The sequence below is a fragment of the Microtus oregoni genome, unplaced genomic scaffold (assembly GCF_018167655.1).
Source record: "Microtus oregoni isolate MIOR12 unplaced genomic scaffold, Mior012 000053F_ref0000044, whole genome shotgun sequence".
Taxonomy (NCBI): Eukaryota; Metazoa; Chordata; class Mammalia; order Rodentia; family Cricetidae; genus Microtus; species Microtus oregoni.
In genome coordinates, this window is record NW_024543829.1 from 11,286,795 (window position 1) to 11,307,401 (window position 20,607).

Sequence of the window (20,607 nt, forward strand, 5' to 3'; positions counted from 1 at the left end):
AAAGCAAATACATTTATTTCTTCAAAGTTTTGCTAATAGAATAATTTTTTGATGGCTTTAAAGTAATGATGATCAGTTTTATCTGATGAGTGGTTCAGAGTTCTCTGGTTTACATTTTGGTCCATAAAAATATCTTAGAAAAACAAAAACAAAATTAGAAAATGGAGAATGCTTTCTTTACAAACAATATTTTAACTTGGATTTTAATTACTTAATCAGAATACATATAATTTTACCTCTAAAACTTATATGATACATTAACATCTGGAAACGTTTAAATATATACAATAGGTTTTACTCAAGACCATGACTGGAACACAGGAACTAAAGTCTGTAGGTCAGAGCCAGATAACTTATGCAATGAAATAATCATGTGCAAATAGAATTACTCAAAATGAGGAATCATAATCATACGCATTTCAAAGCGTAAGGGTGATAAATTTTATGTTAAGTGTATTTCATCTAATTTCATGTAAAATAAACAAAGAACCATTATCTCTATTTATGAATAATTGACAATGAAATGAGGTTAAGTATAGCTAGTAAGGTCATTGCATCATTATCAAACAACAGACAAAATTCACACAAGAACGGTAAATTGGAAATAACCTTACATATTAATGGTATATTTCATAGACAGATGAACAATAGAAAGCTGAGCTAACATTCAAGCTCTGCTGTGACTCTGGAGATTTAAGACACCCTGGACTACACGGCCCTTCAAGCGTCACCTCCCACGCATGTCATGAATGTCTCTCAGGGACATTCCTCTTCTGCTGGCTAATGTAGTGAGCTTCCTCTCATATCCCCCTTGTTTGAAGCATCTCTGGGAAGATCCTCCAAATAACACTTGTACAATAACTCTGTTTGTTGACTCTAGAAAGGAATACTCTGAAGTACCAGTATATCTGGCAGTCATTTCGAATACACATATAAATCAAACTGTACTTTCTTCTACTCCTGAAAAGCTGCACTCAATATTTAAATGACATTACTACTCAAACATCAAAACTAGAATGCTGAGGACCCCCTTGACAGACTGTCATTCCCTAAATCATCCGGTCAACAAGTTACCCGTCTGGTCTACAACGCGAGTTCTAGGATAGGCTCCAAAGCTACAGAGAAACCTTCTCTTGGAAAACGAACAAACAAACAAAAAACAAACAAAACCAAGAAGTTAACGTAAACTTGAGTCACGTGGTTATTAACTTGACTTATTACCTAGTGTTCTGTAACTACAGATTTTGTTGTTGTTCATTTATTTTGCTTGCTTCTAATTCTGTTAATTCATTCTGGGTATGATATAGAACACAAATTGTTTGTTTGGTAACTTGTAGATATAAAAGCTTCTGATATTAGTACATAGTGACATGGTCTAGCTTAGTTGGTTGTTTCTGTTAACTGATGCATTACGGACCACAGAATGATGTCAACTAGTTCCTCTAGTAATCACTGACTATTATTCATCTGGGTCACTATAACATTGTGTGGATACACAATGCTCCCTAAACACCTGTGCTGATGTCCACGGATGAGAGCATAGCTACATCAGTTAGAAGGCAGACCCTAGTTGAAGGAAGTCAGCAGCTCTGCTCTGCCACACCTTCCTGCTGCAGGGTGGTGCCCAGCACTGTCCGAAGGCCATAAGGCAGCACATTCTTCCTAGAGCTGACTGTCTCCAGTGCTCTGTCACAATAACAGAATATTAAGTAGCTTTAGTTTCCAAATACATCAGGGACACGGCAGTGAGTGCCCACAGTTCAGCCTAATGTACTCACATGCCTTTCTGAGTCCCAGAACTTTCAAAAGGCTCTGAGAGGGGCTCCACAGAGGACGTTTCATGTCAGGGCACAGTGTGTCTCTGTGTGCATGTGTACTATATAAACTCATTTTCTAGGATTCTGGTAATAATTTTACTAGAAAAAAATCAGCAATATGAAACAAAGAAAAATAGACATGTGCTTCACAGACAAAAAGTTTGTAAGAATCACAAGAAAGTAACTTTATGTAAAAAGGTGTAAATATCCAAAAATGATATTATCACCAAATTCTATCATATATAAAATGTTTAGGAAAGTATATCTTTCCTACTAGATATAATATTGCCAGACCTGCTGAAACACAAATGCTGGTTGCTGCAATAGGAGACCTGGCCCTGCTGGCCATGGGAGAGCTGGCCCCACCCTCACCAACGGAACAGAACACCCAACCACAATGGCATGGGCAGGGAGAGCTGACTCTGCCCCTCCCTGGAGGGGGGGCTCCCAGCAAAGGCCCACAGTGACCAACTTAGTTAACACTCAGGTCCACATCTAGGGCTCTGAGTTGGCCCAGCCCAACATTTACGGTATCTGTGATCTGCTGGAGAAAGTGGAGGAACTGGTCCTGTGGAATCACAGCCACAGGATCTCCATAAATCGGGGCAACAGCAGGAGATCCCAAAGAAGTTTCAATGAAGGTCATGGTATTGATGTCATGGCAGAAGCCGAAGGCCTTGAACCAGACCAACAACTCATTGCAATCAACTACTACTAACAAAGTTGTCTGGACAAAAGGTTATACTAACGACACTCAGCAGCTCTCTGAGCCACTAAGAAAAATGAACAGGTGACAGTGAAGTGGGAAAGATGACGAGAAAGTGGGTTGTTTGTTTTTTTTTTAAATTAATACTTTAATTGATTTTTTAAATTTTCTTTTGGGGGTGATACTGAAAGAGTAAAGAGTAGATACTGAGGAACTGAGAAATGAGGGGGATTAAAGTGCATGATGTGAAATTTCCAAAAAATTAATAAAAAATTATGTTTATTAAAAAGGTAAGTTTTTTCTACTAGATTTAATAATGCCAAATATGTTGAAAAAATGCCAATTCCAAAATACTGTAGGTTGAACAACAAATAGATTGTGCTATATACATTAAAAAGTCAAAATAAATTAGGATAAAATTAATATACATAAAGATATGGCTAATAATTTTCACATTTAATTTGTAATTAAGAAAAAGATGAACAGATTTTATATACTAATTGATACTACTCAGATTTTTCTAATTCTGAGAGAAGGCTGATCCACAACATCAGTTTTGAAATCTATTGAATAATATTTCAAAAATTATATTTAGAATAAATGAGTTGTTTTAAATTTAAAGAAACATTTCAAAATACACACATTCTTATAACATGTATTTTTTAACATAATTTTGATTGCAAAAAACAAACTGTACCATAAACATGATATAGAGTATAAGAACCACAAGACAAACTCCGGAAATGCTGTCTGTAATAAACAGTACACCAGTGTACAAGAGACAGGACAGACCACGGGAATGTTGACAGAAAAATTATATCACTATTAAATATGCTAAAATTACAAAAGATTGTGAGATGTAAAGCCATAGTAATTCTAATACTTAAATTTACCTGTAGTGTGAGGCTCTTCACTGCATTCCATAATATTCCAATAAATTCTTTCATTCTTTCTTCAGGACTTCTACGACCTTCATGAATGTGTAGCATGGTCTTTACTGGAACCGACAGTGCTCGGGACTCTAGGTGTGAAAGCAGCTGGATGTCAGCAAACACAGTCACTGAAGACAGTTTCCTTCCCTGCTTAAAATCACCACAACCACCTGAGACCACAGGTGCCACAAGACTCCATCCCCTGGGGCCACTGACAGCTGGAGGAGGTGACACAGAGAGGCACCCCTTTATCAACAGGAATTAAGCTGTGGCTTCATTAATTTCTCAGCACAAAAGTAGTAAGCCAATAAAACGCGACAGAGCACTAACTCATCATCATAAAGTGATGGAAAATGGGTCTTCCCATAAATGAAACTTTCAGATGACGATGTCTTACTAATAGAATTTCTCAATTTAAAAAATTGGATAGTGACAAAATTAAAATATACAAAAATTTGTCATAATAAACAATAAAATTGATATTCCACTATCAATAAAAATTTTGTTCAGCAGAACTAAAGGATTACTTTAAGCTACATGCAAATTATGTACATTTATCTTAATAGATTCATATTAAACTTAAACTGGACATGTAACCACAAAAAGTAAATTTATAAGCAAAAAATGGAAGAGGGGAAGAAAGAAGAATAAAAGCACGAAAAGGTGATAGAAATACAGAAAATACCGAATTACTACCTTCAAGAAAAATTATAATTCAACCAGGTAAAGATGAGGCACAGTTCAAAGCATTGACAAAAACATATTTTAATATCTTCCAAAATGGAAAAACACCAAAATTTTGTGATATAACCCAAACATATTTTAAAACTGTGTATAAATTTTAGTGAGAACTTATCAAATAAAGAAAAGCAAGGGGAAACTAAAAAACAAGCCAAGTCATAAGCACCTTTGAGGGCCAGTCAGAAGAACGTCAAAAGTGAATATTGTAGCTCTAACTGTGTGCATTTGGATGTAACTTCCTTTGTAGCAATTGCCTATCTTGATTTTATTAACATATAATTAACGTTATACTTATTGGGGCCTCTTTGCCTAAACATATTTTAAATTTCTACCAATTTAATAAAAATCTTTTATGAAATCTGAATACAAAAGATTTCCACAGAGGTTTATGTAACAACTATTACAACTTGGAGTGGATCCTTCAGTGCACTTCCACCTAAGATGATGTGTCTACGTACACGTTCTGACAGTGAATTCAAAGAAGGAAGTGTGGGGAAGTAATGTAGATACAGGACCCACGTATGAAATCCTCAAGTGATAAAAGTCTTAAAAGCAGACTGTAGCCTAGAAGTGTTGTGCAAGTAAGAAAAACATAATTACATTTATCATTAAAAACGATGTGGATATTAGAAATAAAAATGTACACTATTTTTAATATGCTATTTTTCAATCTACCATATTTTCTAAAACTGAACAGCTCACTTTTATGTCTTCTGCTTTATCAGCAAGGTAACAAATTCTACAATTCAGCATGTCTCTACGGACAGGATATTCTGTATAACCCTCTGCTAATATCGAACAATAACCATTACTGAAACCTCTACAACACCTACCTACTGACTACACATACAAATAATCAACCATTGAACTCACAACAGCCCAGAAGAAACGCACTATTATCCAGATGCAACAAGATTGCTAAATAAAGCAACCAATCACAAGGAGGGTAAATAACTTATCCCAAGTCACTAGACAGTGGTAGCAACAGAAATAGTAGATTCTACACACAAAGCCCTCAAAGGTCTATTCTTTCAAGTTGTATGTTCACTTCCTGTCATTCAAATATGCACTATGATATTGTATTTAATCAAATGCAAAGAGGATTTATCAAATTTCTATCATACTACAAATATTCTTAAAATGATTTACTTTTTCTTACTAGAGATTATTAAAGTAATATTTATCACAGTGTACTCTGAAACATTTTCTCTTTCAGCAATGAATAAAGTAATTCCATGACATAAATTTTATTTGTTCAAAAATAAAATAGATAATCATTTTAGGGAGGCAATATCACTATTTACTAAAATATTTATTATTTATTGCTGTGAAAAAGTACTGTACTGAGAACCAATTTAACGTAGTGCTTCAGCTGAGCATGCACCCGATGACAAGAAAAGCACTTTAGTCATGCTAAGTGTCAGCTTCTGACCCACTAAAGAAAGCTAATAATGTTTATATTCCCTATCAAAATACTGTTCATACAGAAACACATGCATCATTCATGAGGGAATGACACACACATATGAAGTACAGAAACACATGCATCGTTCATGAGGGAATGACACACACATATGAAGTACAGAAACACTTGCATCATTCATGAGGGAATGACACACACATACGAAGTACAGAAACACTTGCATCATTCATGAGGGAATGACACACACATATGAAGTACAGAAACACATGCATCGTTCATGAGGATGACACACACACAAATGAAGTACAGAAACACATGCATCGTTCATGAGGATGACACACACACAGATAAAGTACAGAATCACATGCATCGTTCATGAGGATGACACACACACAAATGAAGTACAGAAACACATGCATCGTTCATGAGGATGACACACACACAGATAAAGTACAGAATCACATGCATCCATTCACTTACAGAAATACCAAAAAGAATGCTTAGGTCACAAAACTATGAGGCAATATTTTTGCCACAAAATTTCAGTCCATTATCATATCAAAACCTTCCTTTATCGTGCTCCACTGATCTGGAAATCTGTTATCAATTAGTCAGTTATTCTGGAGGTTTGCAAAATGATTTCAGTTATAAAATGGCCAGTGTCTTCATTATGTAAAAACCAATGGAGAAAATAATAACATGTAATTTCAAATGGTTTAATCTTGATGTTAGAGATTCTCATGAACCCAACGTTAATCTATTATCTCAGAGACTCAAAAAGCATTTAATCAGCTGATACAACTCAGTTCTCATAGAAAACACTCTCAACAGTAAGTTTTTCTGTCTAGGTCATGTAACTTATCAACTCAAGTCCACAAAGTGGGAGGTGTCATCGAGATCAGTCAGATGTGAGATGATTTCCAACAAGAATAAAATTCAAGCCTCTAGCAGGTTTTCCTCTAAAGATGCACCTCTAACTACTCAATTACATGGTTATGACCTCCACTCAGAAGAGGCCGGATATCACAACAGCATTAATTTAACTAAAAGAACATATGTGTTTCTTTTATTTAGTTTTATAAAGCACTTAGTATGAGAACCACCTGTGCAGAAAATACTGTTGTGAACCCATAATCAGCTAATATTTTTAAGAAAAATTAATATACATCTTTATGGAAATCTCCCTATTGGCATATTTTGACATTATTTTAAAAAATAATATCCCTTTGTGTAAGGAACCTACTTATAGCTTATGTTCTCTTATTAGTGCACAGTTGGATATCAGGGGCAGGGCCTTATGTAGACACGGGGCAGGCAGGCTGGCACCAGCCTGGCACGGGAGCACTCCTCCACCTCCTTCTCAGTGAGCGTTTCAGTAATCAAGAAGAGATATGCACATTTATATTCCTCATTCATGCTAATGAGAAAAAGTTGTCCAGTGATGCATTTACAGCAAAGACAACATCAGGCCTTAACAGCAGCTCATTATCTAAAGGAAAACCTAACATAACTGTCCTAAAGCGGCAGCCCTTTATGCCAACCATACAGTTATTCTGTGGCCACTGTGTTTGCCCCACACATACTTACTGACACGTACTCCCTCAAAGACTGCCGCTCAGATCCAGTAAATCAAATACCTATTACAGATACACAGGCATACAAATCAAACATCTACTCACAGTGGAACATGTAGAAATTTATTTTGAAACAATTCTTTGGTTTACATAATTTTATCACTTATAAATATTAAAGCAAATGTGCATGCTCTGATACAGAGGTGCTTCCCTATGTTAGCACGAAACAACTGACAGGTATGAAGACCAACTGCAATGTTCTCAGTGTGCATTGTGACTTGAACTTTTAATTACCAATGCTGAATAAACCACCCCATGGAAATATATTAAAAATGTCAGAAGTATGCTGAGATACTATTCAAACTGTTAGAATTTGTCCTAATTCTAAACCAAAATCCACTGAAATATTTTTTCATGAAACTCACTCAGCAACTCAAACAGCAATCTTTTAAATCAAACATTCTATCATGCTAAAACCCAAAGTTAAAATAATTTGATACTTTCATGCCAAAGAAATACTTTAAAAATCCTTGTTTTCCATAATTAAACTACTATGCACCCATTACAACGGGAAGAATCATACACAGTAAAAACACTGCACCTCATCACACAGTCTTGAAAGTGAGTCAAGGCATCTCGGCAGCTTTCCTCAGAGTGCTGTCTTGACATTGGTACATGCAGGACAGAGTATACATGTTGCATGTTCAAACTGAGGCTGCAATAAAGCTACACTGTAATACAGACAACACTGCAGAGACACAGTAGATCCTAAATACCAAAGCTATACACTGATACAGACACTGCAGAGACACAGTAGATCCTAAATACCAAAGCTATACACTGATACAGACACTGCAGAGACACAGTAGATCCTAAATACCAAAGCTATACACTGATACAGACACTGCAGAGACACAGCAGATCCTAAACACCAAAGCTACACTGTGATACAGACAGAGACACAGCAGATCCTAAGTACCAACGCTGGAGATAGAGCAGAAAGAATCAAGAGCCACTGGGGCAGGAATCTTGATTGTAGCCTTGAAACATGTCAAGTGGCAGGACAGGGAGAGCCACAGGGGTAAATGTATCTAAGACAGCATAGGCCACAACACATCCCAGACTGTGGAACACTAAAGACACTTAAGCAGAAAGCTATAGCAAAATAGCTCTGCAGCAGCTTTGAAAAAGAAGAAAAGTATTGTTATTACAAACAGCTTGAGATAACAAACAAGAAGGAAGAGTATTAATGTGAACTAAGTATTCTGCACACATTCACTGAAATACTGGATTATATTTTATCATTAGTGTGTGATGCCCTTGTTCACAGCCTGTGTATGATAGTCAAGGGGAAGCGGCCTGGAGTCCATTCTTTCCTATCACACTGGGTCCAAGGGATTGAACTCAGATCAACAGGCTTGAACAGGAAGTGTTCTATCTGAGAAGCCCTGGAATAGACTTAAAATAATTTGCATATGATTAGGACCCAAGGTAGAAAACAAAAACAAGATTACTCTCCCAAGACCTTCAAGGTAGGGACTGTTAGAGAAAATGTTAGATGAAATAAGTTTTACTCTGCTTCAAATCTACACTTTCTTTTTAACATCTAAAACACACAAAAACGTGATCTCTACCTGTTGTGTGTGTACAATTTTAAAGAGCTTCTACACATCTTTGTTTGGCACACAGCATTATATGATTAGGAATACATAACTTTAGTATTGTTTTATAATTGAAGTAAATTGGAGTATGTGATTAGTTTGATTTGAATTGGGGTTAGTGTCAAAACTACAGGTTTTAATCCTTTATTTACTAATTATTTCCCATATCTTACTTATTTTTGATCTGTATTTTACAATGATCATTATTTTTTGGTAACCTCACTTGGCAATACACATTTAAATAACTGAAAGAGAAAATGACCCTTACAATTCCTTTCTAATTTCTAATGGCTAGTGGGTATTTTAAAGCTTTAAGCGACCTGTGACAAAACGGCAACAGTGCCTGGGAGTTTTCATCGCAACACAAACTGCATCCAATGCTATCACTCCTGAAAGCCCCTTGGGAAATAATGGCTTTTGGATTCTGCTAGTCAGCGTGACATGGCATGCAAAATTGCATCTCACGCTGAGCCAACCAGGAAAATGTATGTCATCACTATGTGACATTCAGGATCTCATCTGGAAACTATCATCTTCTTCTGACTGCTAAAAGGGAGTGAAAAGACTATATTAAACAAACTTGAGTTGTTGCTGAGTTCTTGCCAATTCATATAAAAACTAGACTAACCTACTTATTTCAAAGAACTTCATATTTGAGACACTTGCAATGTACTTATCAACACCACAATGTGTTTTCAAAGAACTTCACAGTTAACTGACATTATAGTTCAAATCACTTTTATAATGATTCAAGTTAATGAATTTCTGGGGGAAAAATTCACAATGAAACAGTTAAAACTGAGAAATTATACAATTGAGAGCTGAGCTGGTCAAAATTATACACATCCTAATTCATCCCCCTGGTTGAATAAATGCTAGGCTAAAACTCAAAATAGTAAGGCAGAGTTTCAAAATTTGTGATGCCAGCACAAGGTCCCATCTCAAAAGCCCATGGGCTGGATATACAGCTCTGCTCTAGGGCACCTCTTTAGCTAAAGAGTAGGACTGGGGCTCCATCTATGTAAGCATGCACGAGTCTTTGTCCCATGGTGGGTGCAACTTTTCACTGAAGCTGCTTCAGGGTCACCATGCTCTGTAATAGGTCCAACAAACTCACCGATTCCCCAGAGTAAATCTGGAGGAATAGAACGTTGGATGGTCGTTATCATCTATAGGGGACAGGGTCTCTATTCACCATGATCTGTAATAGGTCCAACAAACTCACTGATTCTTTGGAGTGAACTTGGGTGAACTGGAACTTGTGATGCTTATCATATTCTATAGTGGATAGGGTCTCTATCTATATTCTATAGTGGATAGGGTCTCTATCTATATTCCAAAGGAGAAAATTCTTGAAACACAACTGTTTTCTCTTCTAAGGCAGAAAAACATTTTTCAACTACATTTTATCTCAGAGTATAAAATCAACTACACATTACACATTAATGTCTATCTTCAGTTCTTTAATATTTTACAATGAAATTAAATATCTAATTACAAAAGAATGGAAGTTTAACTTAACTGCATGATTAAAGCAAGTAACTTCTGAAATACATAAATCCACAAAAATGTAGTTTTAATACTACTAATACTACTAATTCCACACTCTAATGAGGAACATACCTGTTCAAATTCAAACTTAACAAATTAAGGACGGCCTGAGCACTTTGAGATGAATTGCTATAGATGGATACTGACTGGAGTAGTGTTACTCATTTTGCTTTTAATCAAGTTATTAAAATTAGATATTAAAAAATCAGTGCCATAGAATCAACAGTATTAACTTGAATTGGCAGTCTCATCATTGACCTGAAAAAGTACACTGCGAATGACCAGAATGAATCTTTTACTCTTTAAAGAAACTGTTGACTTTAGAATGACATGGTAAACTCATGAAAAAAACAGAAGGGAAGATGCCATGTTTTGTCTTCATTGAACAACTCCGTGTATGTGTAAAGGGCTTATACATTCATAAATTTTTTTCTCATGTTATCTGCAACAGTTAAAAGCACCAAAATTTGGCTGCATAGGCTTTTGTTGGTAGACTCAATGAGACTTAACCTGATAATGTACATTCTTTGGGAGTCCCCTCTGTGTGCTGTGATTACCATTAATGGTTCATTAACTAGGAGGGCACAGCTTTTTCTTGACAGCACAGAAAATTTTACGCTGCTGTGTTGTTGATGTTAACTGTGCTCCCAGTCTTTTAGCACGTACCCTGCCACCTGGTGCTAGCATTGCTTACGCCAGAATAAAAAAAAAAAAAAAAAAAAAGACACAGGTGCTTCTTGTTGAAAATGAAAAGCCAGATCAAACACATTGCTTTGTATCACCATGCTTGGGTCACTGTGAACTAAAAATGCTACATAATTTCATTAGAGACAAACTTGCAACCAACGTTGCATCAGTGGATAAGAATATGGAAATGAGGCCAGGTGATGGTGGTGCAACACCTTTTAATCCCAGCACTTGGGAGGCAGAGGCTGGCAGATCTCTGAGTTCAAGGCCAGCCTGGTCTACAGGAGCTAGTTCCAGGACAGGCTCCAAAACTACAAAGAAATCCTGTCTCAGAAAAATAAAAATTAAATTAAAAAAAGAATATGAAAATGATATAGGTAAGAAATGAGGCAAAAATCTTGATGTTGTGGTATGAACCTTTAATACAGGTCACTGAAGCAAGAGAATGGTTTCAAGTTGAGCCTTGCCTTGGAAACTGAAAAAAACTCATCCCATTAAAAAGAAAAACAAGCGTTGGAAAATTCATTCTTCCATTGTAGAGGGCAGTTAAAATTTGGAGATATATGCAAATGATCATAAATTACAAATAACTGTCCAAATTCATGAATTTATTATATAATATAAATAAAAAATGAGGATCACAGGCTATTATGTGTAGGAACCCATACCCAACACTGCTTGGGTAACCAAAAACAAGAGCCCAAGGACTTAGGGTAAAACTAAACACTACTGTTCAAACAACAACAATAGTAATAACAATAATAATAGCAACAACATAGCTATAAAATGACTCCTAATGACATTTGGCTACAGTCATAGATCACATATCCAGTGCCTTGCTCAGCCAACATCAGAGAAGCTTCCTCCTACAGCAGATGGAACAAATACAGAGACCCACAGCCAGGCATTATGCAGAGAAAAAGAGACCTTGGACCAAGCATCCCTATAAAGGATATATTCATCAAATGTTTCCCCTCAAGGCATAAGGAACTTTGTGGAAGAGGAGGCAGAAAGAGTGTAAGAGCCAGAGGGGATGAGCACACCAGGAAAACCAGGCCCTTTAAATCAACAGGATACACAGAGACTGAAGCAACACGCCCAAGACCTGCAAGGTCGGCATCGGGTCCTCTGCAGGTAGACTGAGGCTTCCAGTTTACTGTCTCTATGGGATTCCTAGTGTGCAAACATTAGGGTATCTGTTCCTTGTGCATTACCTTGGATACTTTTCCATCTGTTTGTTTGCTGTATCAGCTTTTATCTTTTTTATTACAATTGTTATATGTTTGTTTCTAATGAAAGACAGAGAGGGAATGGATCCCGATGGGAGGAGTAGAGAAAGGGGAAACAGTGATTAGTACATATTATGTAAGAAAAATCTATTTTCAATTATAGAAAAAAAGAAAGCAAACACTGTAAATTAATTAAAAACTTCAAAAATCAAATGCTAAGTTAAAGAAATGTTTGTTCTCAAGAAACAACATTATTGCTACCATATTTTGTTCCAAGAGAAGCAAAAGTGATAGGCACCTGAGAGAGAGGATGCATAATTCACAATCAGGACATTATGCCCATGGAATTTAACATCTATAAATCTTGACGTATCCTTATACAACATGAGTGTTCTAAAGCTGGAGGAACTAAAGACAGAACCCTCCCCAGGACCAGACCACCACTGCTACAGTACACACCAGTAGTCTGAAGGAGAAAATAATCACTATACCATTTGTTTTTAGATGTTATAAAGAATAAAGACTAATTGTTTAGAACTTATCAATACAATGGTAAATTGTGTTTAATTTTTTTCTACCCCAATAATTAATATTATCTTCTAACAAAAGCACGGGAAAGAATAATAAGGTAAACTAATCCTCAAAAAACTGATAAATCTGTTCTTGACACATACCTGTGACTGTTTTTGTTTTGATAGGGCTGCTGGCATATTCTGAGGCTTGATATGACTGCTGCTTTGCCAATGGGGCACTTCCAGCAGAGAGCTCCTCTTCTTTCCTCCTGCTCACTGCAGGAACAAGAGGAACTGCTACCACAGGCTGCTGGAAGACAGTAAGAATAAACGAGCATCTTTGTGAAGCACGGACAAGGACAGTATTCTGTAAGCTGGGGTAAATTTCTTTCTCTCTCAAAAGTTAATACCCATCTGGACTCTGGAACTATGTTACAACACTACTGGAGGATTTCCTCCAGAACCAGCCCTGCCTGTTGATGAGTTCTGGCTATGAACTCAGCCAACTGTGGATCAAGCATATTCAGGGCAGAATGCAACTTTACTAAGCTTTTAGGGGTCTTTTCTCATGTCCTTTTTCCCTAAAACACACAGGGGACAACTCTACACAGCATTCACATTGCATCAGGCATTACTGCATTATTACTGATACTCAGGTGTGTAGCAGGATATAATGAGGTTGGGTTGGGATACTCTATACCACTGTACATAGGCAACTCAAGCATCAACACATTTTAGTTCCTTGAGCCAAGAGTCTTTCAAGGATACTGAAAGACAATGGTACTAATTTTTTCAATACAAATAATTCAAGTAATTCAATTAAATTTATATGTTAATGAGAGGTTAACAAAAGTGAAAAACATAACAATGCTACAATAACAATTAATATCATTTACGGAATTTCCCAGTGTTTTCAAATGAGGGTTGAGAATTCTGTGTTAAAATCTATAAAGCTGTAAGTCAGCATAAATTGTAAAGGGCAATATAACCACAATACCGGGAGACCACCTCAAGTCTGAAATTCCCGTTGTGAATGTGACAGTTAGGAAGTAATGTTACTGAGGGGGAGGGGACAACTACTGAGGATACGGACAGTCCAGTCGTTGGGGAAACTCAGAATTCTACGTTGTCTGATGAAGTGGCAGTCACAGCACAGAACACAAGTTAGAGAAAGCTGGGAAGCATTATGGATCTCGATTGAGCACAGGGCGCTGAGCTGGACAGTGAAATAAAGTGAGATTGCTGCCAGTGACATCCAAGACAAGGCTGTCAGGTCCCCACATCCCATCCTCAAAATAAGTAATTTTGCTGCAGAATCAAAGATCAATGCAGAACTGTATGAATCATCAAATACTGGGCTTTAGCCACAACGGAGAGGAAAGTGCAGCTGGGGAAACAAGGAATGACAGCTATGGTAAGCTGGTGTTCAGGATAACCCAGCACATGTGGCTGGCTGCACTGTGGCTCTCCCAATAACAACAGTTTCACAAAACATGCCAACAGGACAGCGAAGGGAAGTGGAAATCTATACTAAGAATGAGAAAAAAACTGAAAATGTGAAAACAAGTATATTTTTGTACCTGGTTATAACAATATATTTAGTATTATGTTAATTATATTTAAAATCTATTTAACACTTTAAATACTTAGACAGGCATGGTGACACATGTCTATGATTCCACCATTAGGGACACTAAGGGCAGGAGATTTGAGTTCTAAGTCAGTGGCCTAATAAACCCATCAATCACTGCCCATCATGAATATACCTAAGAGAAATCAAGTACTCTGAGAATTATAACCATAATAAGGATTAAAATGAGTATGTTTCTAAAAATTAAAAAAAAAACAAAGACATAATACTAAATTTTAGAGGAAAGGATGAAACAGAGGGACTGAGACCTTTACACGGTAAAGGAATACCAAACAAAGGCGGACACAGCCCTCCTTCTGCAGATTCAAATTCAGCATGTTTACCATGGGTACAATCCTTTAGAAACCCCATCAGCACTCTGTAGCAAGCGTTTTCAGATCCAGGTCTGCTCATGGGAGTTTCACACAGTTCCTTCCTGTCCTTCAGAATGGAATACCAGCGAGCAGTACCCATTGTAAAATTTACGTATCCTAACACAGCATGTTTCATTAACGATTCTAGAAACTACAATAACCTATTCTTCCTTTGCAATTTACAGTCTTCTAAATGAATACATGTCACAACTTTTTTTTGCATGAACTATCAAAACACCAGAGTTAAAGTTCAAAGCAAATTTATTAAATAAATCCAAAGAGGGCAACAACAGATAGGACTGTCCACACTGGTCCTGATAATCTTTCTGCTTTATAAGCAACTATGTAGAAAGTTACTTCAACAGCCAAACTATGCTGAACACAAGTTCTTATAAATAAAATTACGGATTGTTGAAAAGCATAAAATGGGGCCTAAAGAGATCCTGGCACATAAATAAGAAGAGAATCAGTAACAACAGCAGCATCTAACTCCATGGCATAAGTGCACTGTCTAATCTGAGTCACTAGCAACAGCAGCATCTAACTCCATGGCATAAATGCACCGTCTAATCCGAGTCACTAACAACAGCAGCATCTAACTCCATGGCATAAGTGCACCGTCTAATCTGAGTCACTAACAACAGCAGCATCTAACTCCATGGCATAAGTGCACCGTCTAATCTGAGTCACTAGCAACAGCAGCATCTAACTCCATGGCATAAGTGCACCGTCTAATCTGAGTCACTAGCAACAGCAGCATCTAACTCCATGGCATAAATGCACCGTCTAATCTGAGTCACTAACAACAGCAGCATCTAACTCCATGGCATAAGTGCACCGTCTAATCTGAGTCACTAACAACAGCAGCATCTAACCCAACACAACAAAAGAAAAGATGGTTTTGTTAGAATAAAAACTTAGACCCACTCACCTGCTGCATATGTCTGTTTGTCCTTTTCTGCGGTTGATAGAGGAGCCATGTATACAATACTGGGTCAATGTTAACTGCTAATCCTTGTACACTACAAAGAAACACAGCACCTGAAATAAAATATTTTTGAATTACTACAGTTGCACAGACATAAACGACGAACTCCTATAGTTAGGGTGCACACCACGCCTGCACTCGGGCTGTGGGACAGTGAGGCAGGCACGCCGGCAGAGCCACAGATGACCTGGGCCTGAGCACTAACCAGAGAAACAAGACAAAACAAAACAGGACTGAGAGAGCATCCTGCAATAAATTATGAGAGAAATGGCTTGGGCCACAAGAAAACTGTTCTAGACAGAAACACAACTCTGAGGCACGAAGAACCCAGCAGTAGAAAACAAATGCTTCTTTTCACAGTGAATATAAAATAAAATATTTCTAAATACCATTCAGATCACTTTTGTCTTTTAAAAGCAGAATAAACATATAAAGTGTAGCTCATATTGTGCAAGAGGTAAATGCACAATGGTAATGAGCCCATTAACCATGAGGAGTGAGTGGGGGAACTGGAGGAAAAGCTGCGTGATAATGAGGTCATTCTACAGCTACAGAGAATCCTTCCCTGTCTTCTAAAGTCATCACTGGGGCTGTCAAGTAACTAGATACAAATGCTGACTAACACTAGTAAACTAGAAATGCATTTATCTTTCCCTAAACCTCCAGTTCGACACATCCTTCTGACATGTTCTATTTGAATTCTCTGATTGACCACAATACTAACAATTTGGTTCATTTTGGTCACTGAGAACTCAGTTTTCTCAATAAAGGTAAGAATGTTGTCATGTAATAAAGGTGGTAGAGGTGTCACAGGTGGTTTGGGAACAAGCATGAAGGAGAACTACGAATGTGGCCCATATAAATAAGAAACACCTGCAAACATCATGAGACTTTTTATATACAATTTTTTCTAGCCCATTACATTGTCAAAAGGTTGGGATCCCCACACACGTTAAAAGAACTACATATTTCCCTTAGTCTTGAATTCACAGTGAGACAATGTGAACTGAACATGTACTACTAGATTCCAGAGTGCACGCATGCGTGTGTATCAGAGAATGAAAATGAATCTGTGTACTTCCCTGTAGTTACTCTTGCCAACCAGCTCAAGATAGAATCTCTCTAACACTGTTTTAGAAACTACAAAGTTGATTGTCAATCCCCTTGCATCTGACTCAGATTTTTTATTATTTCATATTATACTATATTGATTTAGCATTTTAATCTTGATATATACAATTTCCCATATCTGGGCAAAATTTCAAATGCACAGAATAAAATACCATATGCATGTGTTTTGGTTTATAGATTCATGCAGAAAGTCTAATAAAATTTTATTTGAATCTTGGTGTGTGTATATGCTCATGCATGTGTATACATATATATGGGCACGTGTGCATATGTGTGTACTGGATATCTTCCTCAATCATATTCCACTTAATTTTTGGGACAGTATTTCTCTGGGTTTCAATGCTGCTAGACTGACTGGACATCAGGTCTCAAGATCCTTTAGTCTCCACCTACTCGATCCTGTGTTTGCATGGAAGGCCCAGCCGACCCAACTTCTTGAATGGGTGCTAAGGATCCAAACTCAAAACCCTACACTAAAGTAGAAATCTTTTTAATACCAACTTAGTCATTTGTCTTGCTCATAAATATTTTTATTATGATGTTCTAAATCAATTAGAATATTGAGTCATTCACATTATAGTATCTTAAAGTTTTTAAATTTCTATGTTTTAATCCTTAAATGTTTAACCCAATAGATGTTTTAACCCTTTCAAAATCACTGTAACAGAAGACAGATGAGATGATACTATGTATTTCTGTTCAATTACAGACCATTTCATACTAAAAGTTTTATTAATAGTAAATCCTGACTTCAAGTATTATCTGATATTTAGTATCGTGGCTTCACCCCTCACCTGAGAGCTAGTGGAGCACATCACAGAACAGCCTCTACTAACAGGATACTACTCTCTATTCTAGCTGCAAGCTGTTTTTTTAATTCTTTCAAAACCATGGCTGATTTTAAGTACCAGAACTCTAAAACTGTTATCCTTGGAACATTTTTATTGCTTTATTTCATTCTTTAAAACCAAACAAAAATCCAAGGCTCAGGTTTGTCAGAAAGTAACCTAAAATTGATTTCCCACACTAATACGTTGGCCTTTGAGTGGGGAAAATGAAGATAAAACTCCATCTTTAATGTAGCCTACCTAATATTTTTGATACTTACTAGAGCATGTGAAGATAATCTAGAATACAGCTGTTTCCACACTACACAGAACACTCTATGGAATAGTACTGTTCTGGAGTCCAAAGGATTTTTTTTACCCTATCTGACAGTGGATTAAATGATAGGAGATTCAATTTTGTGTTTTCTCTCGGTAACAAAATCATAAAATAAGATCTAGGTAAAACTGGAGAGCTGGAAACACTAAGTATTAAAAAGAACATCAAGGTTAGAAGCTTAACATGGATGTAAAGATTAGATGAGGAATAAGAAGATTAAAAATGGAGACTTCTAACTTCTAAACAGTATTTGGTATTGAATGGAGTATCTGGCTACAGCGATTAAGAATGCAAATATAAGCCGGGCGATGGTGGCGCATGCCTTTAATCCCAGCACTCGGGAGGCAGAGGCAGGCGGATCTCTGTGAGTTCGAGGCCAGCCTGGTCTATAGAGCTAGTTCCAGGACAGGCTCCAAAGCCACAGAGAAACCCTGTCTCAAAAAAACAAAACAAAAAAAAAAAGCAAATATATTACTCAGTTAATACAGGGCAATTACTATCTAGGATACAAAAAGAAATAAACAAAATATATTCCAAAAATACAGAATAGACAAAAATATATGAATTGTTGATACAATTAAAGCAGGATTATAATGGACATTAGTATCTCCCTACCCTAATGTCTTAAACGATGAGGAGGTTTACAATAACATGTAATTAAAAATGATTTTATTTACATTGTGATTCGCGCCTATTCCCATATACTAGGAAAGCTTAGGAAAAACAGTCTGGGATTCACAGTGAGTTCAGGGCCACATGCAGCAATCAGGATTCCATCTCAAAACAACAGTATAAGTACACTGAAGTTCATCAACTCTTTAATTTTAAAGCTTGACATACAATTATAAAAGATTAAATTTAAGCACTGACAAGGGAAATTATTAGTGGTAACATATGCTTCAGTCCACATACTCTGAGCCAGTCACCTAATTTGTATAAAGGAAATTTACTGAAATACAGCCACACTTGTTGCTCGCTGTCTGCGTTAACTTTGCACTCTAGCAAGAAAATGGGCTGCTGCTACGAAGATTATATGGCACATGAGCCTAATATTTATCATCTATTTGGCTCTTTAAAAGATGTTCGCTGAGGTCTGATAGCACAGTGCTAATGGGAGGTTAAATGATGTAACAATTTTCAATGTAAAGTAGGAAAATTGCTTTGAGCTGTATCTGTACTTACATATTATCTATACTAACCATGTGCGTCTATCTGTACTTACATATTATCTATACTAACCATGTGCGTGTCTCTGTGTTTACATATTATCTATACTAACCATGTGCATGTCTCTGTACTTACATATTATCTATACTAACCATGCGCATGTCTCTGTGTTTACATATTATCTATACTAACCATGTGCATGTCTCTGTGTTTACATATTATCTATACTAACCATGCGCATGTCTCTGTGTTTACATATTATCTTCACTATGTGCATGTATCTGTGCTTACATATTATCTTTATTAACCATTTACAAGTAAATTGAAGAACTAATACACATTTACTTCCAAATCTGCATTTATTATTAAAAACAAGGCTATGCCCTTACACAAACTTTATCTGCCTGAACATATCTTATTGACAAGACCCTTTTGAACAGTTTACAAATAATTCCTAATATCATAAGCTCCTTATTTTAAAAAGAAAGGTGTGTCCTACAAAATCTTGTAAGCTCTTTTGGGAGGAGCAAGAGCACCATCCCAAGTAAGGAGGAGGAGCTTCACCCACAAGTGATGCATGCATCTGCAGACTCCTCTCCAAACAAGTATTTGCCCTTATCTAAATTTCTCAATTCTTGCCTGTAATCATAGATCAGATTCACATTTAATTTAGAGAGCTTTCTAGTCACCAGAGAATATTAATCAATATCACAACCTCTGGCACAGTAAAGCAACTGACAGTCTCCAGACCCATCTAAAGCAGTCAGCAGAGTGTCAGAAAAAGAAAAAAGAAGAGTCTCCCATGTGGTGACGGCACAGAAGAGCTCAGATGAATTCCTCACAAGAATCTCAACAGGTTTCTTCTGAAATGAGATACTCTAAACCTCAGCTTCTCCTATGTAATGATAAAAGTATTCTATTTGAGACCAAGATGGAGTAACCAGACCATGTTCTAACTCCTGTGTGAGAGAGGAAAAAAAAAAAAAAACTACGAAAATCATCTTAACATTGTACCACAAGGCTACGCAAGACCCTGGAAATCTGCTAACAGAGGACCGTGGACAATGAAATTTGAAGAACAATTAAACATTACTCTCAAAACTCACATTCTACTGCCACGCCCAACAACTCCAGAATGACACCCAGAAGAAGGCAGCTATCTGCTGGCTGGCAGAAATGCCAAACCAAAAAGACAAAGTGGAAATGAGAGAACTGGTGGTTGAAACTCTCAGAAAAGAAGCCAATGGTAAGTCTGTACACAGGACTCAACAGGTCTTCAAATGAACCCATGTAAATACCCGACGGGAGGGGAGAGGCCCA

At 36.8% G+C, this 20,607-nt stretch overlaps 1 protein-coding gene across 3 annotated transcripts in view; it reads right to left on the reverse strand.

Moving 5' to 3' along the window:
* Window positions 1-20,607, reverse strand: part of Vps13b (vacuolar protein sorting 13 homolog B) — a 470,084-nt gene that overhangs the window by 290,900 nt on the left and 158,577 nt on the right. For all 3 annotated transcript variants that reach the window (XM_041637454.1, XM_041637453.1, XM_041637452.1), the window contains exons 20-22: window positions 15,769-15,878; window positions 12,996-13,143; window positions 3,417-3,544 (exon numbers count right to left, since the gene is read on the reverse strand). In XM_041637454.1, the coding sequence (XP_041493388.1) occupies window positions 3,417-3,544; window positions 12,996-13,143; window positions 15,769-15,878 (386 nt within the window). The remainder of the gene's footprint in view (window positions 1-3,416; window positions 3,545-12,995; window positions 13,144-15,768; window positions 15,879-20,607) is intronic.